The sequence below is a fragment of the Ciconia boyciana genome, chromosome 8, assembly GCF_034638445.1.
Source record: "Ciconia boyciana chromosome 8, ASM3463844v1, whole genome shotgun sequence".
Taxonomy (NCBI): Eukaryota; Metazoa; Chordata; class Aves; order Ciconiiformes; family Ciconiidae; genus Ciconia; species Ciconia boyciana.
The window spans coordinates 57,641,054-57,664,185 of NC_132941.1; the positions used below are offsets into that span (position 1 = coordinate 57,641,054).

A 23,132-nucleotide genomic window follows, 5' to 3' on the forward strand; every position below is an offset into this window, starting at 1 on the left:
TGGTGGCCCACCGGTGTCCTCTTTCCTTCCAAATACCATCTCAGGTACCTATTCAGGTAAGGGTGTAACACCTCTGTGGACAGTTGTGGTCAAGCAGGCATAAAACTATTTCAGAGCAGTTGACATGAGAGATCCGAGCAGAGGTGGGTTTTGTGACAGATCTGAACTGAGATTAAAGCTGAGGTGTGTCCTGTGAAACGCCAAGAAACAACGAAGCCAAAGGCTTCTTCACTTTGGCATCCCTGGCCGCACTGCTGGGCTGTAACGCTGCCGTAATCTGAGGGGGCAGAATTCCTTTTGTCCGTACGTGGATCCCTCTGAACAGCAACAAAGCCTGTGGACCTAGGGACAGCTAAGCCAGCAAAACAATGCTGCTGCCTCTGGAAGGGAGGTCTCTTTCTCTCTCCTCCCCCTGCTTCTGGCTAAATGATCTCTCTCTTCCTAGTATCATTTTCACAGTTATTGGACCAACTTCCATGCTGAAACGGTGGAAAACTAAAATGGCAGATTCTTCTCCCAGCTGAGGAGGCCGAGTTGGGTTGCAGTAGAGTCAGGCAAGACTGGGACAGTACCAGGTAAATGGCAAGCACCTGCAGTTGGAAGGAAGGAGGAGACCACGTGAACATGTCCACGCAAGCAGGTGGGACCACATAGCTGGGACTAGATAAGGGGGATCATCAGTCACAAGCTCAGCTGTCTTCTTGAAGGTCCTCCCTGATCTTCCCTCTAGCCAGGAGCACAAAGCAGACACTGACAGGAGTTCAGTATGTTTATGGAGCTCCCACCAATGTCTTTGACCCCTGATCTGCTGAATCCTGCCTGTCTTCCAGATTTTCTGATTTGGGGGGTGAAGGGAAAAGTTGTTGTTGGGAAATCGAACGGAGCCCTCTGCTTATTCCCCAAGGAGGCCTAAATAGCTGGACTCTGCTAACTGTCCTGATTCATATGATCAAAGACTGTACATCCCATGCCAAAACTCTGAGCCACCCGGGCCCTGGGAACACAGTTTTGTGAGAGGAGCTGTGGTAAATGACATTGCCACATGGCTCACTGCAGAAACACGTTAAGCATCCTGGGCTACCCGCTCAGGAGCATGAGCAGCAATGAAACATCTTTCCCCAGAAATAAACTTTACGGGTGTTTTATAGCAGACCAGACTAGTTCCTTGGTTCTAGGAAGGCACTGGGAGCCTGCCAGGGCTCAATCAGTGAAGAAAGGGCCAGAAGAAACAGAGAGGCAGATAGGTCACTGTCTGGCACAGCATGGTTGTTGCAAGCAAGCTACTCACTGGAAGAGGAGTGAATACTCTGTTGGAGAACAGAACATGAATCCTTCATCTCAGAAGATTTGCAAGGATGCTGTCTATGGGTGTTCCTTTTGAGGTCTTCTTGCTTCTCTGTGAAGCGCTTCATGATTCTGGCCATAAAAGAGATGGCCAAATTCTCTCCCAGCTTAAACTGGCCTTACGTTGTTGTTGCTCCACTGACTTCTGTCCAGCCATTTCTGACTTTCACCGATGAAAGGCAAGACAATCAGCCCTAACACAAACAAACCCAGAGCTGTTTAGCTGCTCAGCTATACAAAAGCTTCCTTGCTGATACATTCCAGCAATGTTTTGGATTCTCTCAGACATTAACTGTTTCAAAAGAGCATGGCTGGGAAGAGGGTGGCTTGAGGGAGGGGGGGATTTCCCATTAAGGACAGCAGGACCAGATGTCTTTTTGATGAACTTCTCTTGGCTTCCTATTCTTTGACATTTCCTTTTCAGTTGTTGAGTCCAAACTGCTTCTACACCAAATTACAGGGAGCTCTAATAGCATGAATTGTTTTCTTTCCCCCAACAGATAGAATACCTTCTTCTGGCCCAAGTATGAGACATGCTGACCGGACAGTGTGCTCAACAGCCAGGCATCTGTTCATCCTGGAGCCATTTCTTCCTTATACTTATTTTCCACTTCAGACCCTCTTCCCCCCTCCAGAGAAGCCCCTCAGCTTTCCTTTGACAGTGTTCAATACCAGTTAAAGAAGTAAAAAGCATTCTTTGTTCCCTTCCCCTCCAAACTCCACATGGGGATGCTCACACCAGCAGACCTCATCAGGTATCAATACACTGTATTTTGGCATGTAACACTCAGGGGCACCACAGGACATGGCTATCAGCTTCCTAAGAGTTTCTGATACAGATTTATGATACATAACTAGCCATGGTCCTAGTTTTTGAGGGGATTGGATAGGAAATCATGGCTTTCAGCTGAACAAATATTAGAAACTTCATCCACGCTTACATATTTTACCAGTAAACCAATATTGATCAAAATCTCTCCCAAGTTGGTACAAAAAAAGCTGTGTGGAGTATCAAGCTGTCAATGGAGGACTTGCCTTGACAGAGCTGAACTCTTGGCACCTTTCAGCACCACTAAAACTTACCCAGGTGAGAGGAAAAACTAATTTTATCAAAATATGGGAAAACATTAATTTTTACATCTTGCTACATTTTCACTGGGATTTTTTTAAGGCTCCCCTATCATCACCGCAAACTGTGGTCTGATGTCAACTGTGAGCTCACAGAAGGCTATTTATTCTGGCATTTTCCCAATAAGGAGGTTTTTTTAGTCCGCAGCTTTTCTGTAGGCCTGAACCACTTCTACTCAGCCAAAGTCAATAAGCAGAGCACACTTCTAAGGTCAGTGCTGCTGAAGTGGGAAAGGGAGAAGAATGAGAACCTGTGGTCCATACAGGAGAGCACCAACACACTGCAATTGGTTTCAGTGGAGGCCAAGTACTAAGGAGGAGTCCAAGTTTCCTCCCCAGCCCCCACGTCTGCTATTAATATTAGATGTTCGGGTATCTCAAACTACCTGCCGAAGTGGAAGTAACTACTAGGTAACAGATCTCACCCATGTCAGCTGAGTCTTCCCCTTTTTTTTTTTTGTTCCTGTGAAAAGAGATTTAATTAAGAGTCAAGAAATCCACCTCAGTAAATACCAAAAAACGCAGTTTCCCTTTTCCCACGTAGACCAGTGGAGCTTAATTTCTCCTGCCTTCCCGACTATCATTAAGTATTCTGTTTAAATAGGCCAGCTTCATGCCATCTATAATGAAGTTATAGTGTATTGCTCTGTTATGAATGATGAAGCTGTTGTGTCCTACGGGGAGAAAAATCGCTGTAATCCAACTTTCCTTTTGAAAAGGCCTAATGTATCCACATGAGATCTTCTGGCAGAGACAACTGAGAGAATATAAATAGAAGCTTAAAAGAAGAAGGAGGGGAAGGGGAAAATAACTCCAACAGGGCTGAGTAGCTGAAATTCACAAGTTTAATAGGAAGATGGATGACTGAAGAGCCTGTTCTGTGACACAATTAGGACTTTATGTAGGCCTTTTTCAATTATTTGTAGCTGACAAAATATCACACAAAGGCTGTTTCACGCTGCAGGCCAGGTGCCCAGAAATGGGGTTTTCGGAGGGGGGGAGCAACTGTGAGAGCTGCCCAGACCACTAGAGTTGCCACCGGCCGAGTGAGGCCACGGTGTACATCACCTGACGCACACGTGGCAGGAGCAAAGAGTGTCCTGCAATGTCTGAGGCCCCCGTACATTCAAGCCGTCATCTGCCCATCCCCAGGGAGCACAGAGCTGCAGCCACAACAATGTGGGGTGGAACGTGACTATACACGTGCATATGGCCCATCTTGGACCACACCTTTGCCGTCCTCCCCACAGACAGATACGGTAAGGGGACGTGTGGGTTTCTGCTACAGGAAGAGATTTCTGCTGATGGGTAACTGCCAGAACTGAAGTTATATCAAGAGATCTTGTCCAGGAGCCTGTTCAGTGCAGGTTCTGCCCCCTCCTCGCTTCTCACTGGCCACCCACCAAATACGACTGTTGTCGTGGCATTTCGTTCTCAGCACAAAGCTACCGCAGGTCAACCACCAAGGAGGGTTCCTTGAAATAACCTGCCTGTGTTTCACACAGCACTCGCCCCTTCAGTCGCCTCAGCGCTGCAGCTTGAGGTGGTGACACACGGCAGCGGAGCGGCGGTGAGCTGGTGAGCAGGAACGGCTTTCGTATCTCCCATGAGACCTGCAGAAGATCTTACCAAACCTTCGCATTTTAAGTGTCTTCAATTTGTTTTGGTTTACTCCATTCCACAGTGAGCTAATCTAACTAAAGACATTTTAATCCAGGCTGAAAACACCAGGGTGGGAGTGGGGGCTGGGGGCGGTGATTAGTAAATTTAGTTTAGTTAATTTGGGGAAGTTAAGTTAACAGTGGAATTTAGTTGGAATTTAGAATGAACGTTTTCCAAAGTTCATTTCTGGGTGTCCCCATGAGGAGAAGAATAAGTTGAAACCCGGGACCTGTAGAGGGTTTAATTCTGCTTTGGTGGAACTGTGGTGGGGCAAGGCCAAGCCTGTGGGAGCAGACACAGACGGCTAGGAGTCTGCCAGGCAAAGATAAAGCAGGGTAATGGGCATGTTCCTCCCTGTGTAACAATCTGATTGAGGAAAGAAAGACAAGAGGAGGAGGGTTTGTGGAGAAAGGGGAGTCACAAGCATGTCCCCCCTTTGGGCAGCATTAGCCCTTACTGGGGCAAGATTGTCTCTAGGGAGACGTCTTCCTGAAGGCTCATTCTTGACTCCAGTCTTCAATGAATGGTTTACAGTTTTGTTTGAAGGCTCAGGTGGCTCAGTAGTGTGGTCACCACGGGGATGGGGCATGGGGCAGAGCCCTCCCTGTGCCTGCAGCGGTGGTGGCTCAGGGCACTCTTCCACCATGGCCTCCACAGGGCCTCCCTGGTCCTCAGTGGGCCAGGAAGGGCCAGGGCTGCCTGGCAGGACAGCAGCAGCTGTGACTTCAGCTCACTTGCACTGCTAGAGGTGTTGGCAAGTTACTTAAAAACATGTTGCCACTGAATGGTAATGCCTTCCCTCACCTTATGTCAGCACTAGCGACAGGCTGGCTGCACATCGAGGCTGGCGGGCTTGCTGATACGACTAAGAGCTACTCATGTTTTCCTCACGGGGTTGGTTTTTCAGCTAGCTTTTCCTCCCGATCAGATGGGTGATCTGCCTGCCCTGGTGGTAACTCCATTGTTGCTCGAGCTGGCAGAGCACTGGAAAATTCTCCAGAGGGTCCTCTGCTGGGATCGCTCCCAAGGGAGAAAGAGCACAAACGTACTTTTCAGGAAGCTGAACAATTAGTTAGTTACGGAAAAACCAAACCTTGAGTGCCAAGACTTCGGAGCAACGTTGGATCATGGAAGCAGTGTGCTCAGGTCTGCCTGAGCACCGTGGCAGCCCATTTAGATGATCCCATATTTATTGGCCTCAGCAGAAGTTTATTTTCAGTTACCTACTATTGTTTCACAAACCTGGCCAGTAAGAAGATTAAATCTTTTTGTTTTTTTTTTTGGAAGCGGAGCAGGTAGAGGGAACAGCAAAAGCCAAAACGTAAAAATAAAACGTGCTCTTTTATATGATTCAAAATATCAAACACTGGCTTTCCTCCTCCCACAATATCTGTGCTTTTAAATGCATCATTGCAAGGGGAATTATTCATGTAGTCACATCAATAAATCTTACTTAAGTCCTTTATATTGCAGTCCTCGCTCATCTAGCTGGGAGTCCTCTGTAAACGATAATTAGGGTAAGAGCTAACTGAGATACCACAGAGTTTGCTCCTGGCAGTCATTTAACATCCAGCATGGTATGAAGGCTGTAAAGTAGGCATTTCTCAGCAGCAGTTCATTCATTGTAAAACCTGTTTTGATTATTAGCTTCTCTCCTGTTTCACAGCAAACACTTAGGTTCACATAAAGCCCTCAAAGCATTTGTCAATGAGTTCCTTGAATGGACTCAGCTGCATTTTGTTTTCTCTGCAGTATCTAGCCTACATCCAGAAGAGTCAGCCAAGGGGGAGCACTGCTTCCCTCTGGCAGCCTTTCTGGGCTAGTCTTGAAAGAGGGTTCGTTCTACAATCAACTGTCCTCTCCAATACCTGGTGCTATGGGGGCTGGGATAGCCCAAATAATGGGAAATAGATAATGGACCCACTCCCAAGCATGATGTGGAGACCTCCAACAGCAGAGTCACCCTCCAAGTCAGCCTGCTCCTGCCAGGCCTGACTTGTTTTTTGATGTTTCTTCGTTGGGCTGCCCAGGGATGCACTGTTAATTTACATCCAGCCCCTTACTCTTGCCAACTATGAAGACGGGGAATTTCACTAAGGAGGGCTCTACTCTGTGGAGACTGCCTTCTCCAGACTCATGTCCAAACAATATTGCCCCAGTTTTAGCAAAGACATCATTAACACCCACCAAGGCACAAGTGCCTAGCAGAAGCTCTCTCCCATCTTTGGCTCTGGACACTAATCTAGCACGGACCGTATGGGTCTCAGAGCTCAACCCTTTCTCTCCCCGCCCTTTCACCCCAACACCCATACAATTATACCCTTCTTAACTGACTACTTAGTAACAGAAGGTGTGATGGTACTGCTGGAATTGAAGGAACTACAGGACGGCCACCACCTGCCCTCTCTCTGCCATGGACTTCAGACTGTGATTTCATGACAGAAAGTGTGCAATATCCCTAGCAGTTTAACGTGTTCTGCTCTAACTCTTTCTTCAGACCCCTTTGTCCACTTCTGCCCACCCCATTTTTCAAGCCAGCACAAGTGCTTTGTGAGGCCACTGCTTAAATCAAAGCAGGCAACTGACTCCATTTAAAAAGAAAAAAAACCCAACTCTATGCGACAAAATAAAAAGTAAAAAATGTTTTTTTAAGCAAGATCAGTTCTCGAATGTCACTGAGAGCGACCCCACAAGCAGTCATGCTGACATATCTGATGGCAGGAAAAAGCTGTGGGGGCGTGGGAATACCTTAAGCTCGCTGAACAGCCGCCCAGTGCTTTGTCTTATGAAATCACAGCCCGAGGAGAGACTGCGCTGTGCCGTTTTCCTGCTCCCCCTCTCTTCCTTTCCCCCCGAACCCTTGGGCCCCCATCACTACCATGACTACATCCAGTCCGGGATGTACATTTTAATCTGCAGTGTGTATATAAAAGAGAGCTGGAAACAGTGGCTGTCTGAGACCCACCTGACCTTTGGATGTACAGCAAACTTCCTGTTCCAGTGCTGCCGGTTCTTTAATCTCCCAGTCCTTAAAAAATAAAAGTAAGCCTATGTGAAAAAATGCTTTGTAATGGGAACTCCTGGAACAACTTTTCTCTCTCGCCCTCTGACTGAGCCATAGAAAACAGTAAATCTCTCTCCCAAGAGTCCTTTTTTACAATAGAAAAATGGCAGGCAAAACTGAAGGTTCATTTCCCAGCCTCAGACTCAGCAGCAAACAGGCACAAAAGCTACAGAAAAATAAAACAGCAAGGGGAAAAAAACACTCTTGTTCATTCAGAGTTTGGGGAGATTTTTGGTAGAGAGCAAGCTTCTTCTGGTGGGGAGCAAGTCACACTTGGGAACTGGGTTTCTCTTTTTGCAGGAGGAAGTGGTCTTGGGCTATATACTTGACAGCAAATTAGCATTGACATTTGACTTGTTTTGATCTGAGCTATTTACAGTGGTATTATCTGTGTATTTTTGACATGCTGTGAAGATTCTCATTGCCAGATGCCTTGCGATGGCTGTAGGATGGAGTGCATTCCACAGTCGTTACTCAGGGGTCATAAACCTCACATTATTTGTGGGGAGGAGGGGAGCACGGAAAAATAGTCTGACAATTACCAAAAAAAAAAAAAAAATCCCTGGACTTAGATTTCACTGGACTTGTGTATTTAACTGGAGGGAAATTAAAAATGCGCTCAGGCTAGCTGGTACTGTCACACTGTGGAGCTGATGACTGGAACGGATCCTTGTGAATTTGCTTCACACATAGGAGAGCATCCATGACGATAATATTCCCGACTGCTCTGGGCTGGGGAAGGCTGTAATGGAGCAACTGCTCCGTTACACTGCTGGGTCGAAGATCCCCAGCTAGGGGATTGCTGCTTAGGACCTCCAGAGCTTGGGTTGGCAGGATATGTCCTAGGGCTGGCACTACATGGTAACTGTTGCTACAGGGAAGGAGCTGAGATTCAGGCAGTGGATTTTCAAGAGTAAGTGAGACTGCTTCAAAAGGGAGACTTTGGTTTTTTTTCTTTTCTATGGTTGGGAAACTCTCAAGAAAATTTCCAGGGCCAAATCATAGACCTACACTTCTGGGTTTTTAAGCAGATACTCCATGCACAGACCTTCCTTACTCCCTAACCGTGTAGAGATGCCCAGGGAGGCTAACGGGAGATGCCCAGGGAGCACCTAATATGGCAGTGCTTGGGGGTGGTTGGCAGGTGGGGAAGGGGGTCCTGCCCTGCGGAGCAGCAGGGTAACATCTCCCTGATGCCTGGTTGTCCAGGGGAAGGGGAAATAAGCAGTGCAAAACTTTTTTGAAGAGAGGTCTCTCTTAGACTCTATGTTTGCTTTTCAGAGGAACAGGTATCCATTAAAAATGTCCCTGTGTCTTCCTAACTCCTCTCTGCCTCAGGTTTGCCCAGCACTTCCCACCGGTAACCTGCACAGCACCATGTGCTACCAGCTGAGGTTTGCTCACAGGAGGCTACAGTTTCCTAAAAAACCTGAAGTTTCTCAGTGCTGGTACTAAAGAGGAGAGGACAGAAAGTGGGTTATTATGTCCTCATTCCTACCTGGTCTGACAGCAATGAGGGCTGTGAAGTGGCTGGGCTGGAAGTATCTATAAACACGGAGGAAACAGAGAAACAAGGGATACTGAAACACATGTGCTGACCTGCTGAACCAACACGGGCCTACATGCCTGTTGAAAGTTAGCCCATTAAACGTTCAAAGCAGGGGTCATCTCCACCCTGTACTTACAAATGGTCCAGTTCAGGATTAGTGCTCTTCCAGCTAGGCACTGCAGCAATATAGATAACAAAAATATGGGTTTAAATATTTTGCATAAGTGTGCTTTTGCCCCCCACCGTGTCATATTTCTGGCAGTTGCAATGGATGAATCTGATTTTCTGATTTTTGATTTGATTTTGTCCCACCTACAGCAAAAGTACAATCTCTGGAGTAAGCCATCCAAAGAAAGGAACCATCTACCTGCCGCCGGGTAGCTTTGGTGGATTTATCCATAGAAAAGTTTCTCTTGTGCAAGTTCCAGCACAAATACAACACAACAAAAATCTAGGCATGGCCTGGGAAGTGAATGGGGCAGATATGAACTTTGCTAAAGGCTAACTTCATGGTGGTGTTGAATTCCCCACCTCTTGCTCTCCAGGCAGGAACCTGAGCCCCCACCTCATCTGAGACCTAGTCTGCAGATATACCCAACATAGTACATTGAAGTAAAACCCTGGGGGGAAACTCTTCCCTCATTGTGAGAGAGAACCTGTGTAGAGCATCAAGGTAGAGCAAGGGCAGGGATGAGTCTCAGAGGGCTGAGGAGTGGAAGAGAAGATGGGGAACACGTTATCTGCAGGGCACAGATCTTGATGCTGCAGGGGCTTTCCACAGGCTCAAGGACGCTGTGCAGGATGTGTGCTGCATCGCTCCTGCCCCTGAACAGCTGCAGCTCAGATGATCAACGGCCTGAAGCAGGATTCTTTCCCACCCCCTTTGAGTTTTTTAGGATTGATCCCCAGTGGCTTCACTTCAAATAGTAACACCACCACCACCACCTCCCGCCTTTAACAAACAAGCCCAGAGGCCAATCCTAATGAGGCTGCAGCTCTGGTTGCTCCAGGTCCCATAACTGCATGAAGCTCAAATTAATTCAGTGAAGATGTTCAGCAGGTAATCTAGAGAGCTGTGTATAAGTGGCTTCTTTTCCAGGGAATATCTATATGCAATAACGAGTGAAGTCTCTTGACATGTCTTTCTTCTGAGGCACCGACAGGAATTGCTACAGATTCCTCTGAGGTGCAGTGTGCTTAATTCTGCTCCTACTACGGTCTGCTGGAGACTCAGGCACTCAGCACATTCATAAGTGTTTTATAGCCCTGTTTCCTTGACTGGCATTGTCCCCTACCTTCTACACCCAGACCAAGGCTGGGCAGGTATAACTCCAGGTAATTAATAAAACATCTAACCTTCAATACTAAGACACGTAAGTATCTTTTCAAGTCGGGGACTACAATTTTAGCTGAACTTGCAAGGATAAAGGAAACCATTTAGACTGTGAAGCTGATGTGACAGCATGACCTAGTTGACCTTGCTGGTATCTCTAGGTCGTTTTAAACCACAAACTGACTACACAAAATTAACACTCCTGTGTGGTTTTTATGAATATCTGTTTCTCGTGACTTAGTTAGAGGAAGCCTTGTGTCCCTTTTCAAACCTTGTGTCATGATTTCACTGAAGCTGTGTTAACTCTTCATCTGTCTTGCTCTGGTCATTCATGTCTCACCTCTCTCTTTCTTGAGAGCACATCCTGTTTTGTAAGAGGACTTTGATATAACTCTGCAAGATGAAAAAAAAAACCAAATGAGGCAACATGAATCCAGCAATTAAGAATAAAGCTCCAAACTTTATTCATTGACTTGTGTACAACAGTGATGCAGATTACAGTGGCACAGGAGTGCAATATGTGCTGTTTGCAGTATGACAGTGGAAACACTAATTGTACAGAACAGCAACCCAGCTCAACTTTTCATTATGCATACAAGCAGACTTACTGTACAGACAAGACATTGATTCACTTTTACAGAGACTCAGAAAGAGAGCTGTCTCACAGATGAATGGAAAACACAGGGACACCCCCCAAAACCCTGGTTTGTAACATGTGGAGGGAGGAGAAAAGAAAAATAAAATAATAAAAAATCCTATTGCCAAAATCTACTGATTTAAAGGAAAATATACCTTTGAAAAATGTTTCAGTTTCCAAAGCTTAAAAAAAAGCCCCCAGCTGTAAGGCTCCCTTGCAGAAATAGTTGTCAGCAACGACCAAGCCACACTGCTTGGACAGGACTGAGCCGGTAATGACACACAGAGCTCGCTGCTGTGGGCGTACACAGCAGTCAGAGACTTTCCTGGGCTAGCCAGCCCAGAAGGAGCCTGCTCCAAAGCATGCAGATGTGGAGGCAGTGAGAGGCTCCACTGATTTCAGTGGTTTTGCATCTGGAGGGAAGTGCTTTCTGAAGGGTGTTCAGTGACAAAAGCCCAGGCAAGTGTCCAGTGGGACCTGTCAAAGCGCCTAAGGGAGCTAGAGACTCAGCCTGGTAAGGCACCGCTGGAATTCCCATAGCTGCTTGAAATGCTTCATTTCCTAATGCCTAGGAGCAAGGTCCTGTGGGCCCTTGCTTGCTCCCATTCTGCTTTGCAAGTCCTGGGAGCAACACTTGCATTAACTGTGGTGATCCTGACAAAACAGGTTACTGTTTGCCTTCAGTCATCTCTTTTTACCTCAAAAGAAAGACTGCAATGCACATGGAAGTATTACCTCTTCATATAGACAAGCATTTTTTAGGAAATCATTAGCAGAAATGTGTTTTCCTGTTAGAAGCCCTTTGGGCAACAAATAATTTATTTTGCATACAGGAAAAGAACATTAATGGCCAATTACATTCCCACTTCCTGCACTGATGCTTACATTAAAATTAATAATACTTATTCTCTCCCTGCCAAATGTGGGCATCACATAGCTCCTGCCAGCAGAGCTGTCTGACTAAAAACTCTGCATCTTTGCATTGTGATAGATTTTTTTGTTCCTTATTTTATTAAGCACAAACAAGGTGTGTGGGAGAAATCACAAGGCAAAACTCACCAGCCAGAGCAGTCCTGCAACCCACAGCGATAAGGGTGTTTCTACATTAAAAGAGAAAGCGCATTGTACTACTATCACAGTGCTCAGTAGCTCTCTCTAGCTCTTCATTATGTAGCAGTGGCGTAAAAACATACCACATATTGTCAAGACCAGCCCTTGCTATGCGTCTACCCTGAAGACTACGCTGGACTCTAGCAGGTGTGCTGACAGGGCCAAAAAGGTTGACAGGGCACGAACTGGACCATGACCTGGGGCTAACTCAATGGGGAAGGGGGCTGTGGAGTCAAGCCCTAAGTGTCTCTCTGACATGGAAAGATGAGTGGCATTTCAGGACAGATTAGTTGATTTTCTTGTTTCCTGCATGTGTTTTGTTGCATCATCATCACTGACTGGTATTTTTCACTGCCATAGGTAACTTCCAGGATGTGGACATCCTCCTCCACAAATACATTTTGAAGGAACGCAATGAATCATGGAGTGGGAGAAAGGCCCGTTTCCATTTCGTCTACTCTATGAGGCTATGGCCCAAATATGCCAAGATCTCCTCCTAAGTCAGGATGAGCCAAGATAAGTCGTTCCAAGATGAGTTTAGAGGATGTTCATATTTTTGCTGTTTTGGGAGTCAATTTTTCTGTCACTTGTTGTAACAGCTTCACAACATTCATTTCAGTGTAGATGCTCATAAGCTATGGGCTCCAAACTTGACTTCCCCAGTTTGAAACAGGTACCACAGGCTCATGCTGTGTTTTCTTCTAAGTCTGCTAAACACCACCCTGGCAAACCCTGGAGAAATCAAGCTTATGCCAGCCCTCCTCCTTCCCAGAACTTAACCCTTCTCCATCCATCAATATTACCCAACCAGGAGAAGGGATTGCGGAAAGGGATTTCATTTCAAAATGTGTCTAACTTCAGTGTAACAAACTTTTACAAAAGAGACGCCTAATGACCTCCCCTGAACAGCAGGACATCTGAACTACATGGCCGAGAAAGGATTTCCAAATTGCAACAGGGAAAGGGCAGGAAGCACTTCAGTGCCAGGCCCACAGACTTAGGACTATAGGACTTTGTAAGGAGAGATGACATCTGTTTTGACAGAAGTAAAAGCACTACTGGAGCCACAGAGCTATCTTGTCCCACATACAGCTATTAAGAAACTTACTGTTCTCCTGGCCTAACCTTTCACAGCACACTGCAGCTATGTCCACAACGCATCACAAGCCATATTTAATGAAAGGCTGCTAACCAAACTGAAAACAAGTATGTTTCTGAGATGCCACTAAAACCTGTCTTAAATAACACCAGCATGAGATGATAACAAGCAATTAAAAAAAAAAAAAAAAAAAGAAATTCTGTGAGCAAACTTCACAAGAACTTACTCTTCCAGTTGTACTGGAAGTTTAGCAGGTTTGGGATAGGACACTGGCAGAGTTGAGATGCTACATTCAGCTTCCTGAACTGAGGCCGCAACAGATCACATTGCTTCATTGAGAAATAGTGGACAGTTTAGTAATTCTAAATCTGCTCTTCAAGTTGGCTTAGTTCTACTATCTTCAGAGATAATGAACAACATATTTATTTCAACATATTTATTTCAACTTCTGACTTGCAGTAGGCTGGAGCTTACACTAAGTTAAGGCACGGGAATAGAGGGTATGGCCAGCTGTTCCCACTGTAATGCAGAACAGTTCTCTACTTGTTCATATGGAAATTATCAGACCTCTGGAGAGGGCACAAAACCCAGTAAGTCAGATGTCTGGATTAGCCATTAATATGAGAACTACTGCACAGGGTATCACCCTTCCATCTAGGCACTGCCAGGGATGGGTGCTGCAAATGTTCACATATGTCGGAGGAGGCCTTTTAAATGATATCACTTGTGGCCAACCTGGCACTTCCATGATGTGGGAAACTGACCCTGCCTTCTGCACACTCAATACATCACAGGTATCCACAAGCCCCACAGATACAAGCACATATGCAACCAACAACCTTCATAACTGAATGACCACTATCTATTCAACACTATGCACTATTCGGAAATTCCAGGTTAACTACTCACGTGGTATCTCAACTCCAAATGGGAGTGTGTGAGCTACACGTGCACCTGTGTTTGAGAACCTGTGTGTACATAATCCCATTTTGCACACGTGTGGTTATTTTGCAATGTTTTGACAGCTCTTTGCTCTTACATCACTCCTAAAGCAGAAAAGAGGAAAAACCAAGACAAAAGCGATCAGTTTTCAGTCCTCTTGGCAATGACATTCTGTTGACAGCACTGAGTTTGATGGGACTTTTATCAGAAGCTCAAATCCTTTGCAGGAGATAGAAGAACATAAGCATGTACTTAAGGCATATTCATAGAATCACAGAATGGTTTGGGTTGGGAGGGACCTTTAAAGATCATCTAGTCCAACCCCTGACATGTCTCAAGGGAATATTGAAGAGGGGAATTACAAAGAACTGCCCAAGAAAATGCTACTCGATTGATACTAGGAAAATGATTCATTGCTTACAAAGAAAATTTTCCCTGGGGCTACATTTCTGTCTTTATTAGGTGGGAAGACCAGATGAAAGAACAGAAAATGTTGCAGTGACAATCACTAACAGCCCACTGCAGAAACACACAACACACCCTGCGGCTGGCTGCAGCGTGGTTTTTATGGACAGGCGACCTCTTGGGGTGTGTCTACATGTAGATGGTTAGGATAGTTAATGCAAATTAACTATAGGCATGAAATTGAAGCTCAGAAAACCCTTCATATTCTCAATCAGAAATAAAGCAGTATTAAGTCTACGCAGAGGGCTGTGAACTGACTGGCTATGCTCCACACCAGTGAGATGTGAACCAGCAGTGGCCCAAAAATCCAGTTAGAGATTAATTGTTCCTGCAGCATCTAAGCTGGCTTCTCTTCATTCCTTCTCAAGCTGCAATTGCAGTTTTAAATTCTCAGTTGATGAGGCAGATACAAATTACCCTGTCATTCTTCACAGGCTAGGAGGCTGGCTTTTTTTTTTAAACTTTTTTGTTGTTGTTGTTGAAAGGAGGGATAGGAGAGAAAACAACCTGGCTTAGTCATTTCTGAAATGACTTGGTAGTGTATTCATATATGCTGTGAGAAGTTCAATAGTAATCTAGACATGGGGTCAGAAAAATGCAGACTGGCAGCTCACATCCTTGAGAGAGCAAGTCTTCAGATCAAAAAGGTTTATTGTCAAGGTGACTTGGGCTAAAAGACCCGTAACGTCTACTATGTTTGAGAGGCAGCAGCACAGTACTGTCTATAGGATGTGGGCTGACGAAATTTGGAGACTTGTAATACTTTAAATGCATTAAAACTCAAATGTTAATCCAAAGTTAAGCTGCACCTTGCAGGTGACAAACACTGAATTTCTGAGACTCCAGCATTCGCAAAGCCTGTGACTGTAAATCACTGCTGTCCTTTCGTCGTATGGATTTGGTTTCAGCAGTCACTCAAAAATGCATCTCAAACTACCAGTGCCCCTAACATTCCCATTTACTTCTCAGTGTTCCTCTAAAACCCTTTCAGATGCTTGTTCTGAAAAATGAAGTAAAAGACGTTGAACTGATCCTTGCTGCAATCTCAGAAACATCCAGAGAGCTTACTCACAACTGCGTGTGTCACAGTGTTCACTGGGGACTTCTGTTCAGTGGGGACTGTGATGCCAGATCTGCATGGTATCGTATTCTCCAGCTTGTCCCATAGACTCACCATTCCCTTAGCGCTAGGGACATGGAGCAGGTGCTGACTCCTTGTATCTGTCCCTCATATACTGAATCTTCAACTCAGATTTTATCAAAGGAACCACAGTGATCTGTTGCAACAGGACTTCCTAAACCAGCAAAGAAGAGGCAGGATTGGGGCTGTCCTGCACATTTCATGGTGAAACGCCATTTGGTGGTATAGAAAACTCAACACAGTGATACTGAATCTCACAACTACACGGGACTGTTTCCCCTTCCTGACTTCCAGATTTTAACACCAATGTCTCATATAACAGAAAATACAAAGGTTCTGATGTCTCCAGTGCCAAAAGTTTCTGCGTTAAAAATGAAACCTCGATATTCTTTGACAGACAGAACCTAAATGACCCTCTCCTGTATGAGGAGACGGGCTCATTAGTGCAGTACGCATTGGCAGTTAAGCACCAAGGAAGAGAAAAAGCTGACCTTGCAGCCACAATGCATTCATTCAATTACTTTGGTGCTCATGTCCTCCTTTGTATAGGACTTGCCCAGAAGCAGTTAAGGTATATACAGGCAGTTTTTTAAGCTGCAGCATATTGGAAGAAGACTGAAAGCAATAAGGAGTTCAATGCAGCTCAGAAACTGTCTTGCATGATTATTTTGTCTTCAAAAACCAAGTCAGGCACAAAGGGAAGTAAAAATAACCAAGGCTGGAGCTTTGACACTTCAAGAGGAAAAAAAAAAGAGAGGGGAAAAAAAAAAGTCTGTGCCCTCTTTTCCAAGCACATGTGAAAAACTACATTACCTAAAAGGAGTGCTTGGCCCCATGCACTGTGCCATATTGACAACAGCAACTGCAATTTAATCAAAAAGCCTCTATTGGCAGAGCATGGCACCTTGATGGTACCTCTTAATTCATAAACATTCCTCCCTAAGAGGGACGAATTTGCATGTTAGCTTGCAGAGAACCATATTCCCTGCTGATGTAAAATCCTACAACTCCACTGCAGTCTGATGAGCTGTACTAGTAATTACTAGCAGGGACTCTGTCCCAAAATCTCTGGGTGTGAACCAGGGTACACTTAAAAAAGCATTTTCTCACTCTGTCACTCCCATCCACATCTACCCATCTCCTGGACTAAATTACAAGAAAACTGACTCTTCTCCATCATTCCCATTACTTAAGTGGTCTTAAATTATTCAAATGACTGACTAAGCTCCAGCCTTATTAATTCAAGCAGAAAGTGTGGAAGAAGGAAGACTGACAACAGACACAGCAATTCACTTCCTATATCCTAGCAAATATATACAAGTACAAGGAGTCTATTTTCCAGAAATTCAACTGGTATGACCTGTAAGCGAGCAGAGTGCCCACCTTTGCAGATTGTATCACACGAAGAAGATGCCATTTCAGAAGAGTGCCAATTAAGAAACAGTTGTGTGAAAGACTTAATGTGACCATGTGGATATGTTACAAAGGGCTTCTCCTTCGCTACAGAGCATCTATCTATCTTCCTCTCCATATATATACACATATATACACATACATACACGCACACACATAGACAGATGGATAGATGTAAATACATGTGTGCACACACGCAAACACGCATACATATATATATTTTTTATATATATATATATATATGTATATATTCTTTTCCAGTTTTCGGAGTGGTTACAACTACTTTAGTCTACAAGGCATCCTAAGGGCACTTCCTGGCTCTAGCAATAAAGTCCATCATATTGTGGAGAGAAGTAAAGGGAATATTTTTGAGGGAGAAGAACAGAACAGTTTCCTTATCTTGTATAATACCATGTAACAGGTCGACACCTCTGAAAACTATCATTGTTGTTTCTGAGCCCAGATATTTTCTCCCTATGTTCCAGGAGGGCAAATGTTCATCTCATTCAATTGCTGTTTACAGAGGTGCCACTATGCGATTTTCCCTTTTTGGTGCATAAGTAGTTGCTTCCAAATAGTTGGGACTGTATGACACAATATCCTATGCATCATTTTTTGTTGGTTTGTTTAAAGGGAGATTAAAAGAGTTTTGCTTTTTTCTTCATGTCGTTGCGTCTCCAGAGAGGTAACTTGTCAAACTCCTGTATCGTCATGCCAAATATTTCTTGAAAAACTTCAGGTGCTAAGTGACGCTTTAAAAAAAAAAAAAAAAAAGAGAAAAACAAAAAAGAGAGAGAAGGCAATGGTCAGTCAAAGCCAAAGAGACACAACAGGAGACAGGAGTGCCTTAGGGTTTCATGTCACTGTGTAAAAGCCATTGCAGGAAATAATGGTTTGGCAATACGCATATCCAAGTCCTCATGAACTTGGGTGCTCAATGAATCAATAAAATTTCGCAATTTGTTAAGCTTGAGAAGTTTACAAAGGAAATCAGGAGAACTATTTCAGTTGCTGAATAAGCAAGAGACAGAAAACAATTTGTCTAAGTCACCCAACAAGCAGTGATAGACCAGAGAACAAAACCAGCTCCTGCACGCCCCGTCCCAGGCTTTAGCTAGTCACCTCTGCGTACATATGGAAGTTCAAACAGACACAGAAGAGCTTTGCAGAAGGGCTGCAGGTTGACACGCTACATTTGAAGTTCTGAGAAGGAAGATGTCTGGCAAGACTAACTGTCCAGCACATTTCTCTGCTGCCAATGAAACGTTTTTTGGTGCTGTATTGTGCACAAGTTACTTCTTGTTCAGCTGCTTTAGAGTGCACTGGATGGGGAAAGTGTCTCCCTGTGGCACTAATGTAACACAGCGTTGAATTCTGATTAGTGATCACATATCTACTAGTCTAAAAATGTGGACAAATGGTTACTTACCCAAATTTGTGTGGCCCCTTCCATTCATCTCCACAGAAGATTAACTAACTACAAATGACTTAAACATCCGCAGCCTTCCACTGGGCTGCTTAAGTCTTTCTAATCCACAAAGCTATAAACAATTTGTATTTGTTGTCAGAGGTTTAAATCCTCATATTTTTGGATATCAGCCAGTCTAACTAACTCACAGGACTCATGGATGAGTTAAAGAAAGTTAGACTTCTGATCCTCAGGGATGGCTGACGCTGACTCTTAGTTAAGAAATGATGCAAGATTAAACAAAGTATTGCTCCATTCCAATATGGATCCTATGACTACAAAACACTTCACTAATTTTGTGCTTTTTACCAATTTTCACGTATATAATTAATTGCTTGAAAACATAAGGGGGTTGAGAGAAGCTCAGTCCAGGAGCAGGGAGACAGAGATGTGCGACTCCTGGCCCAGCACTGTTCATGGAGATGCGGCTGCTTCCTCCGCCTGTCTGACTCCTCCTTCCCCGCTCAGTGCTGAGAAACCTTCCCAGTCTAACACGGACCCACACTTCAGTGTTGGAGCTTTCAAGTGTGCAACAACAAACAACTTCAGCAGGAAAGAGCATTTAGGAACTTGCTTCTCTTACCTCAAGCCTGGTTCTGTCTACATCTTTTAGTATTTTATTTCGCCCTCTGTTGGTCACCATGAGCATTTCATATGGAAAAATCTGTTAACAATGTATAAAAGGGGGAAAAAGAGATGTATTTACATTCTAAAGCAAAAAGAACAAAATGTGTCTCATTTTCATAACCACACAAACATTTGGTTTCTTTTCCAGAGGAAAGCACAGCGCTTTTGTCCCCTAAAGTTGCATGAAAGACAAGCCAATCTGGACATAGCAAGAACTTGTTTAGCATCAAACTGCTTCACGTTGTAGAGCCACTGTGTACTTGCCCATCCCACTGATTTTTATGGTGCATATAATACAGCTGACTTTGGTCAGACAGTCCTCTCTAGTCAATATACCTTCTCATCCAGCAATGTATAAACTTAAGAGTTTATTAAGGTAAATATATTTGGCACTCATTGGTCTAACTGATGGTTGCCAAAGCGTGGACAGCTCTAAGGAAACAGACACTTAGTGGACTTTTAAAAATGAACCACATGAAAGTACATCAGAAAAAGCAGCAACTCTGAATAAGCAAGATACTGATTAGTGGGGGCCACTGCATTCATGAAAATTCATCACATGATTTTCTTTGCCTTTTTGGATAGTTAAGGAATTCAAACAACTGCCCACTGTGCTTGCTGGCTGTGTAATACATACATGGATTAAAGGAGATACTTTTGTAGATATATTTGTCTTATACACCTTCATCTACTCCAGAAGAGTATGTGTCCAGCACATCTCCCATTAACATTTCCCTTGCTTTCCCTTTACATTGCAAAGAATGTCCAGAACTTATACAAATCAGTTATTGGCCAATAACCAATTCCTGAATGCATAAATGATTTTACTTTTGCTTTACAGGTTCTTTGTTTGAAGTAAAACGTTTACTGTCAGCGGGTCCCAAATCAGTTTAATCCAACAAAAACAATGCTGCTTAAAAGGATTTCAGAAAACCATGTGCATTAAAATCAAGTTCTGGAATCATCCCTGGCAAACAAAACAGTGTTTTAGGATTTTTTGCCTTGGGCAGACACTTCCATGAATGCCTGGAATGACTAGGAGAGCTCACGTTCATCTGACAGAGCCTCCCTATAGCCCTTCTCATTGCATGTGTCTGCAGAGTAGGATAACAGCATTCCCAGTGAGGTCCTCATCCAACCCCTACTGAAGACAATTAAGTTCTTCTGCAGACTTCAGTGGGGATTGGCTCAGCCTTTATTGTTATTTATGGGTCTTGTTTCACTTGCCCACTGGGAACAAGAGCGAGACCACCAAAACTCTCCTGGAGAGACAGCTGAGCTATTATCAAATGCTATTAATTCAATTATTTTAACATCAGAAGAAATTCAACCTAATCAACTTCTGTGCAGAACTAGGCAATTAAGTTCATTCAATTGTCAACAATTATCCCAATGAACTTTTCAGAAATATAATAAATAAGATTCAGGCATCAATGAACACACCACTGAGTTTATTGTAAGTAATAATAATTTAAATAACGTGTGCTTACATACCAATTGTAAGATATGATTCTTAAGAGATTCTGACATTTTCACAATTGTACAATTAAGTCTATGCTTTGAATTACATTTTTTATGTTTGATACTGGAAACAGCTACCATATACAGCATTATAGGAAACTAAAATGTAACTTTTGATATTTAAACAGGCAGAGTTTAAGTCAAGGTCTACGGTCATAAGTACATTTTATATTTAGATATTCACAACAAGGCAAGTCTCAATCTGGGGTGGCAGGATGCACAAATTCTGTCCTTTCTGGAGAACCATTTGGTAAGATTTGGTCATTCTTAAGTTTACTAATTTTCACTTTTCACGTGTTTCATGCTGACTTTGAGTTGGCTTCTTTTACTTTATCAGGTTTAAGTTAGTGTTGGACCATTGACATGAATAAAAATACTGCCAATTCACACAAGCTGAGGGTCTGGCATCACCTTTATAAACATCAACAGGAAGTGACCTATTATCTCATGAAAAGTCCCATAAATTTTATCACTAATAATACTGACAGAATTTGTCACCCAAAATAACATTCCAAATCATTGGGTGCATCAACAGCAGTGGTAGCTGTAAGAATTTCTATTGCACTGAAAGAGAAATTATTTGGAAGAAAAAGTAGTATCTCAGGAGTTGGGGATGTCCCCAAGGTCTTATTCATATAATTTATAAAAACATTTGTTAATATACATTGCACTGGGGTCTCAGCTTATAAAGCTAGGGTTATTGCCTTGTACAGTTTGTCTGGGGGTGACTCGGAAGCACAAGTAGTAATCTGGTTTGCAAAATGAGCTCCTCAACTGCAGAAATGCTGATCCTTGTAACTTCAGCAAAATCATGATTTCTCGGAAGGTTCACCAGCAATAGAGAAACTTGTAAGATTTGAAACACAGCCCTGGTTGAATCCCCTCTATATATTATGTTCATTTTTGACTGAGACATCTTTAGACATAGCTGCAAAAGCATTTTAATTTAGAACTTAAATTATAGTCAGGTGACATTACCTCTTTTCCCAGTAAATCTCCTGAAGAATTTCTTATATAGGGAATTCAACATTATTGAAAAGTGTCAGGCTAAGAGTGCTGAGAGCTAAAGAACAGATCCAGACAGACATGTAGGTATCTAACTTCCAATTTGAAACAAAGATCCATGTATTTCATTACTTTTAAAATTAAGACAGCCTCAACAACATGTTGTGAGCCACAATATTCTGCATCACTTTTCCAACCTGACAGATCTGAGACTTTTCCATCGATTTTGGCCTGATGTTTTGGCTAGTGGAAGCCTGACAGAGAACTAGCTACGGAGCATCTTCAGTATCTTTGTTTTGTCTCTGGAAAAGCCTCCTTAACCCAAAAAGCACACCTAGGCTGCCTTCAGCCTGCCTGAGTACTAACACCTGTAACAGGCAAAGCTCAGAACAAAGGGAGAGGTTTAGCACATAAGGAGCAGGGACTGAGGTGAGGTAAAGAAAAACAAGAGAACTAAGACATTTCCCATATTTTATCTGCATTTCACAGTCACATCTTCACTGTCTTGAAGGAAAGTGAATAACATCTGCACTTGCCTTTGGCTCCAACATGTTAGGCATAGATACTCCTCTGTCCATTCTCATTCCAGGGACATGACCATCCGGAAGGGACTGCATCAGATACAGGTATACATCAGACACATAGGTTACACACACAGAGGGTAAAGGCACTCAAGTAGCGGTGAAAACAAAGGTGAATTTGCCCTGAGACTTCCTTCAAGTCTTAATATTTAGTCTTATCATATAGATCATTGCCATGGCTGCCGTTTACTACTTCTCTGAGGCACGCAGAGGGATCCTTCGATCCTCTCTGCCACCATGGCCTTCTCCCACTGCTAAGGCTGGCAATAGCTCCCCACTGAGCCTACCAACATCACTTCCCAGGTGGACCTGGGGACCCCAAGAGAGTGGTGGGCCCTTTCCCACCCCAGTGACTAAGTAGGGTTCTTCTCTGGACAAATATGCAGAAGCAATAATTCAGATCCCACCCAACAGCATACAAAGCAATCTTACACCTCTGGGCTGTCCTTCCTGTCACTTACTCTATCAGCTGAGGGGTTTTTTTTTTGTCTCTACAATGGGAAATTTGTACTATGAATACAAATAGGGATAGGGTTAAAAGGTGCTGTTTTGACACAGGTACTGTTCCTAACAAAATAATGTTTTGAGCACAATACATGGACAACTCCTCTCTCCTCCCATAATCTTATTCTCTTTCCAATCATCATGATTTTGATACACCATTAACAAAATTATCCAATAATTAAACCCTTTCTTAAATTGCCATTTCATATTGTGATTGTGCTGAGGAGCCAGCCAGACTCAAACCATTCTGGAAAAAACCCTGCAGACAGGATTTGCAGTAAAAGGGTTTATATTTGCAAGCACACCTCTTACTGGCTCATCTGTGATGGCAGCACTGTAGAAAACTATTGATCAGCCATCTTGTCTGGAGAGCAAATTCCAGGGTAAAAATGAGGACTTCAAGGCTCCTGGTATGGGAGAAAATTGCCTCCAGAAGAAACCTTCTATATGTCTCTGGGGTCAGTACTAGAGAGGCTGGAAATAAATCCACCGTCAGCTGTCCAGGGAGGACTATTACAGATAACTCATATATCAACAGA

At 43.7% G+C, this 23,132-nt stretch overlaps 1 protein-coding gene across 2 annotated transcripts in view; it reads right to left on the reverse strand.

Annotated features, from left to right (window-relative positions):
- Positions 1-17,172: 17,172 nt before the first annotated feature.
- The window catches only part of ABLIM1 (actin binding LIM protein 1), a 110,181-nt gene continuing 104,221 nt past the window's right edge, over positions 17,173-23,132 (reverse strand). For both annotated transcript variants that reach the window (XM_072869857.1, XM_072869856.1), the window contains 3 exons: positions 22,045-22,119; positions 18,939-19,019; positions 17,173-17,639 (listed from right to left, as the gene is read on the reverse strand). In XM_072869857.1, coding sequence (XP_072725958.1) covers positions 17,526-17,639; positions 18,939-19,019; positions 22,045-22,119 — 270 coding nt within the window. In that variant the 3' untranslated portion in view covers positions 17,173-17,525. The remainder of the gene's footprint in view (positions 17,640-18,938; positions 19,020-22,044; positions 22,120-23,132) is intronic.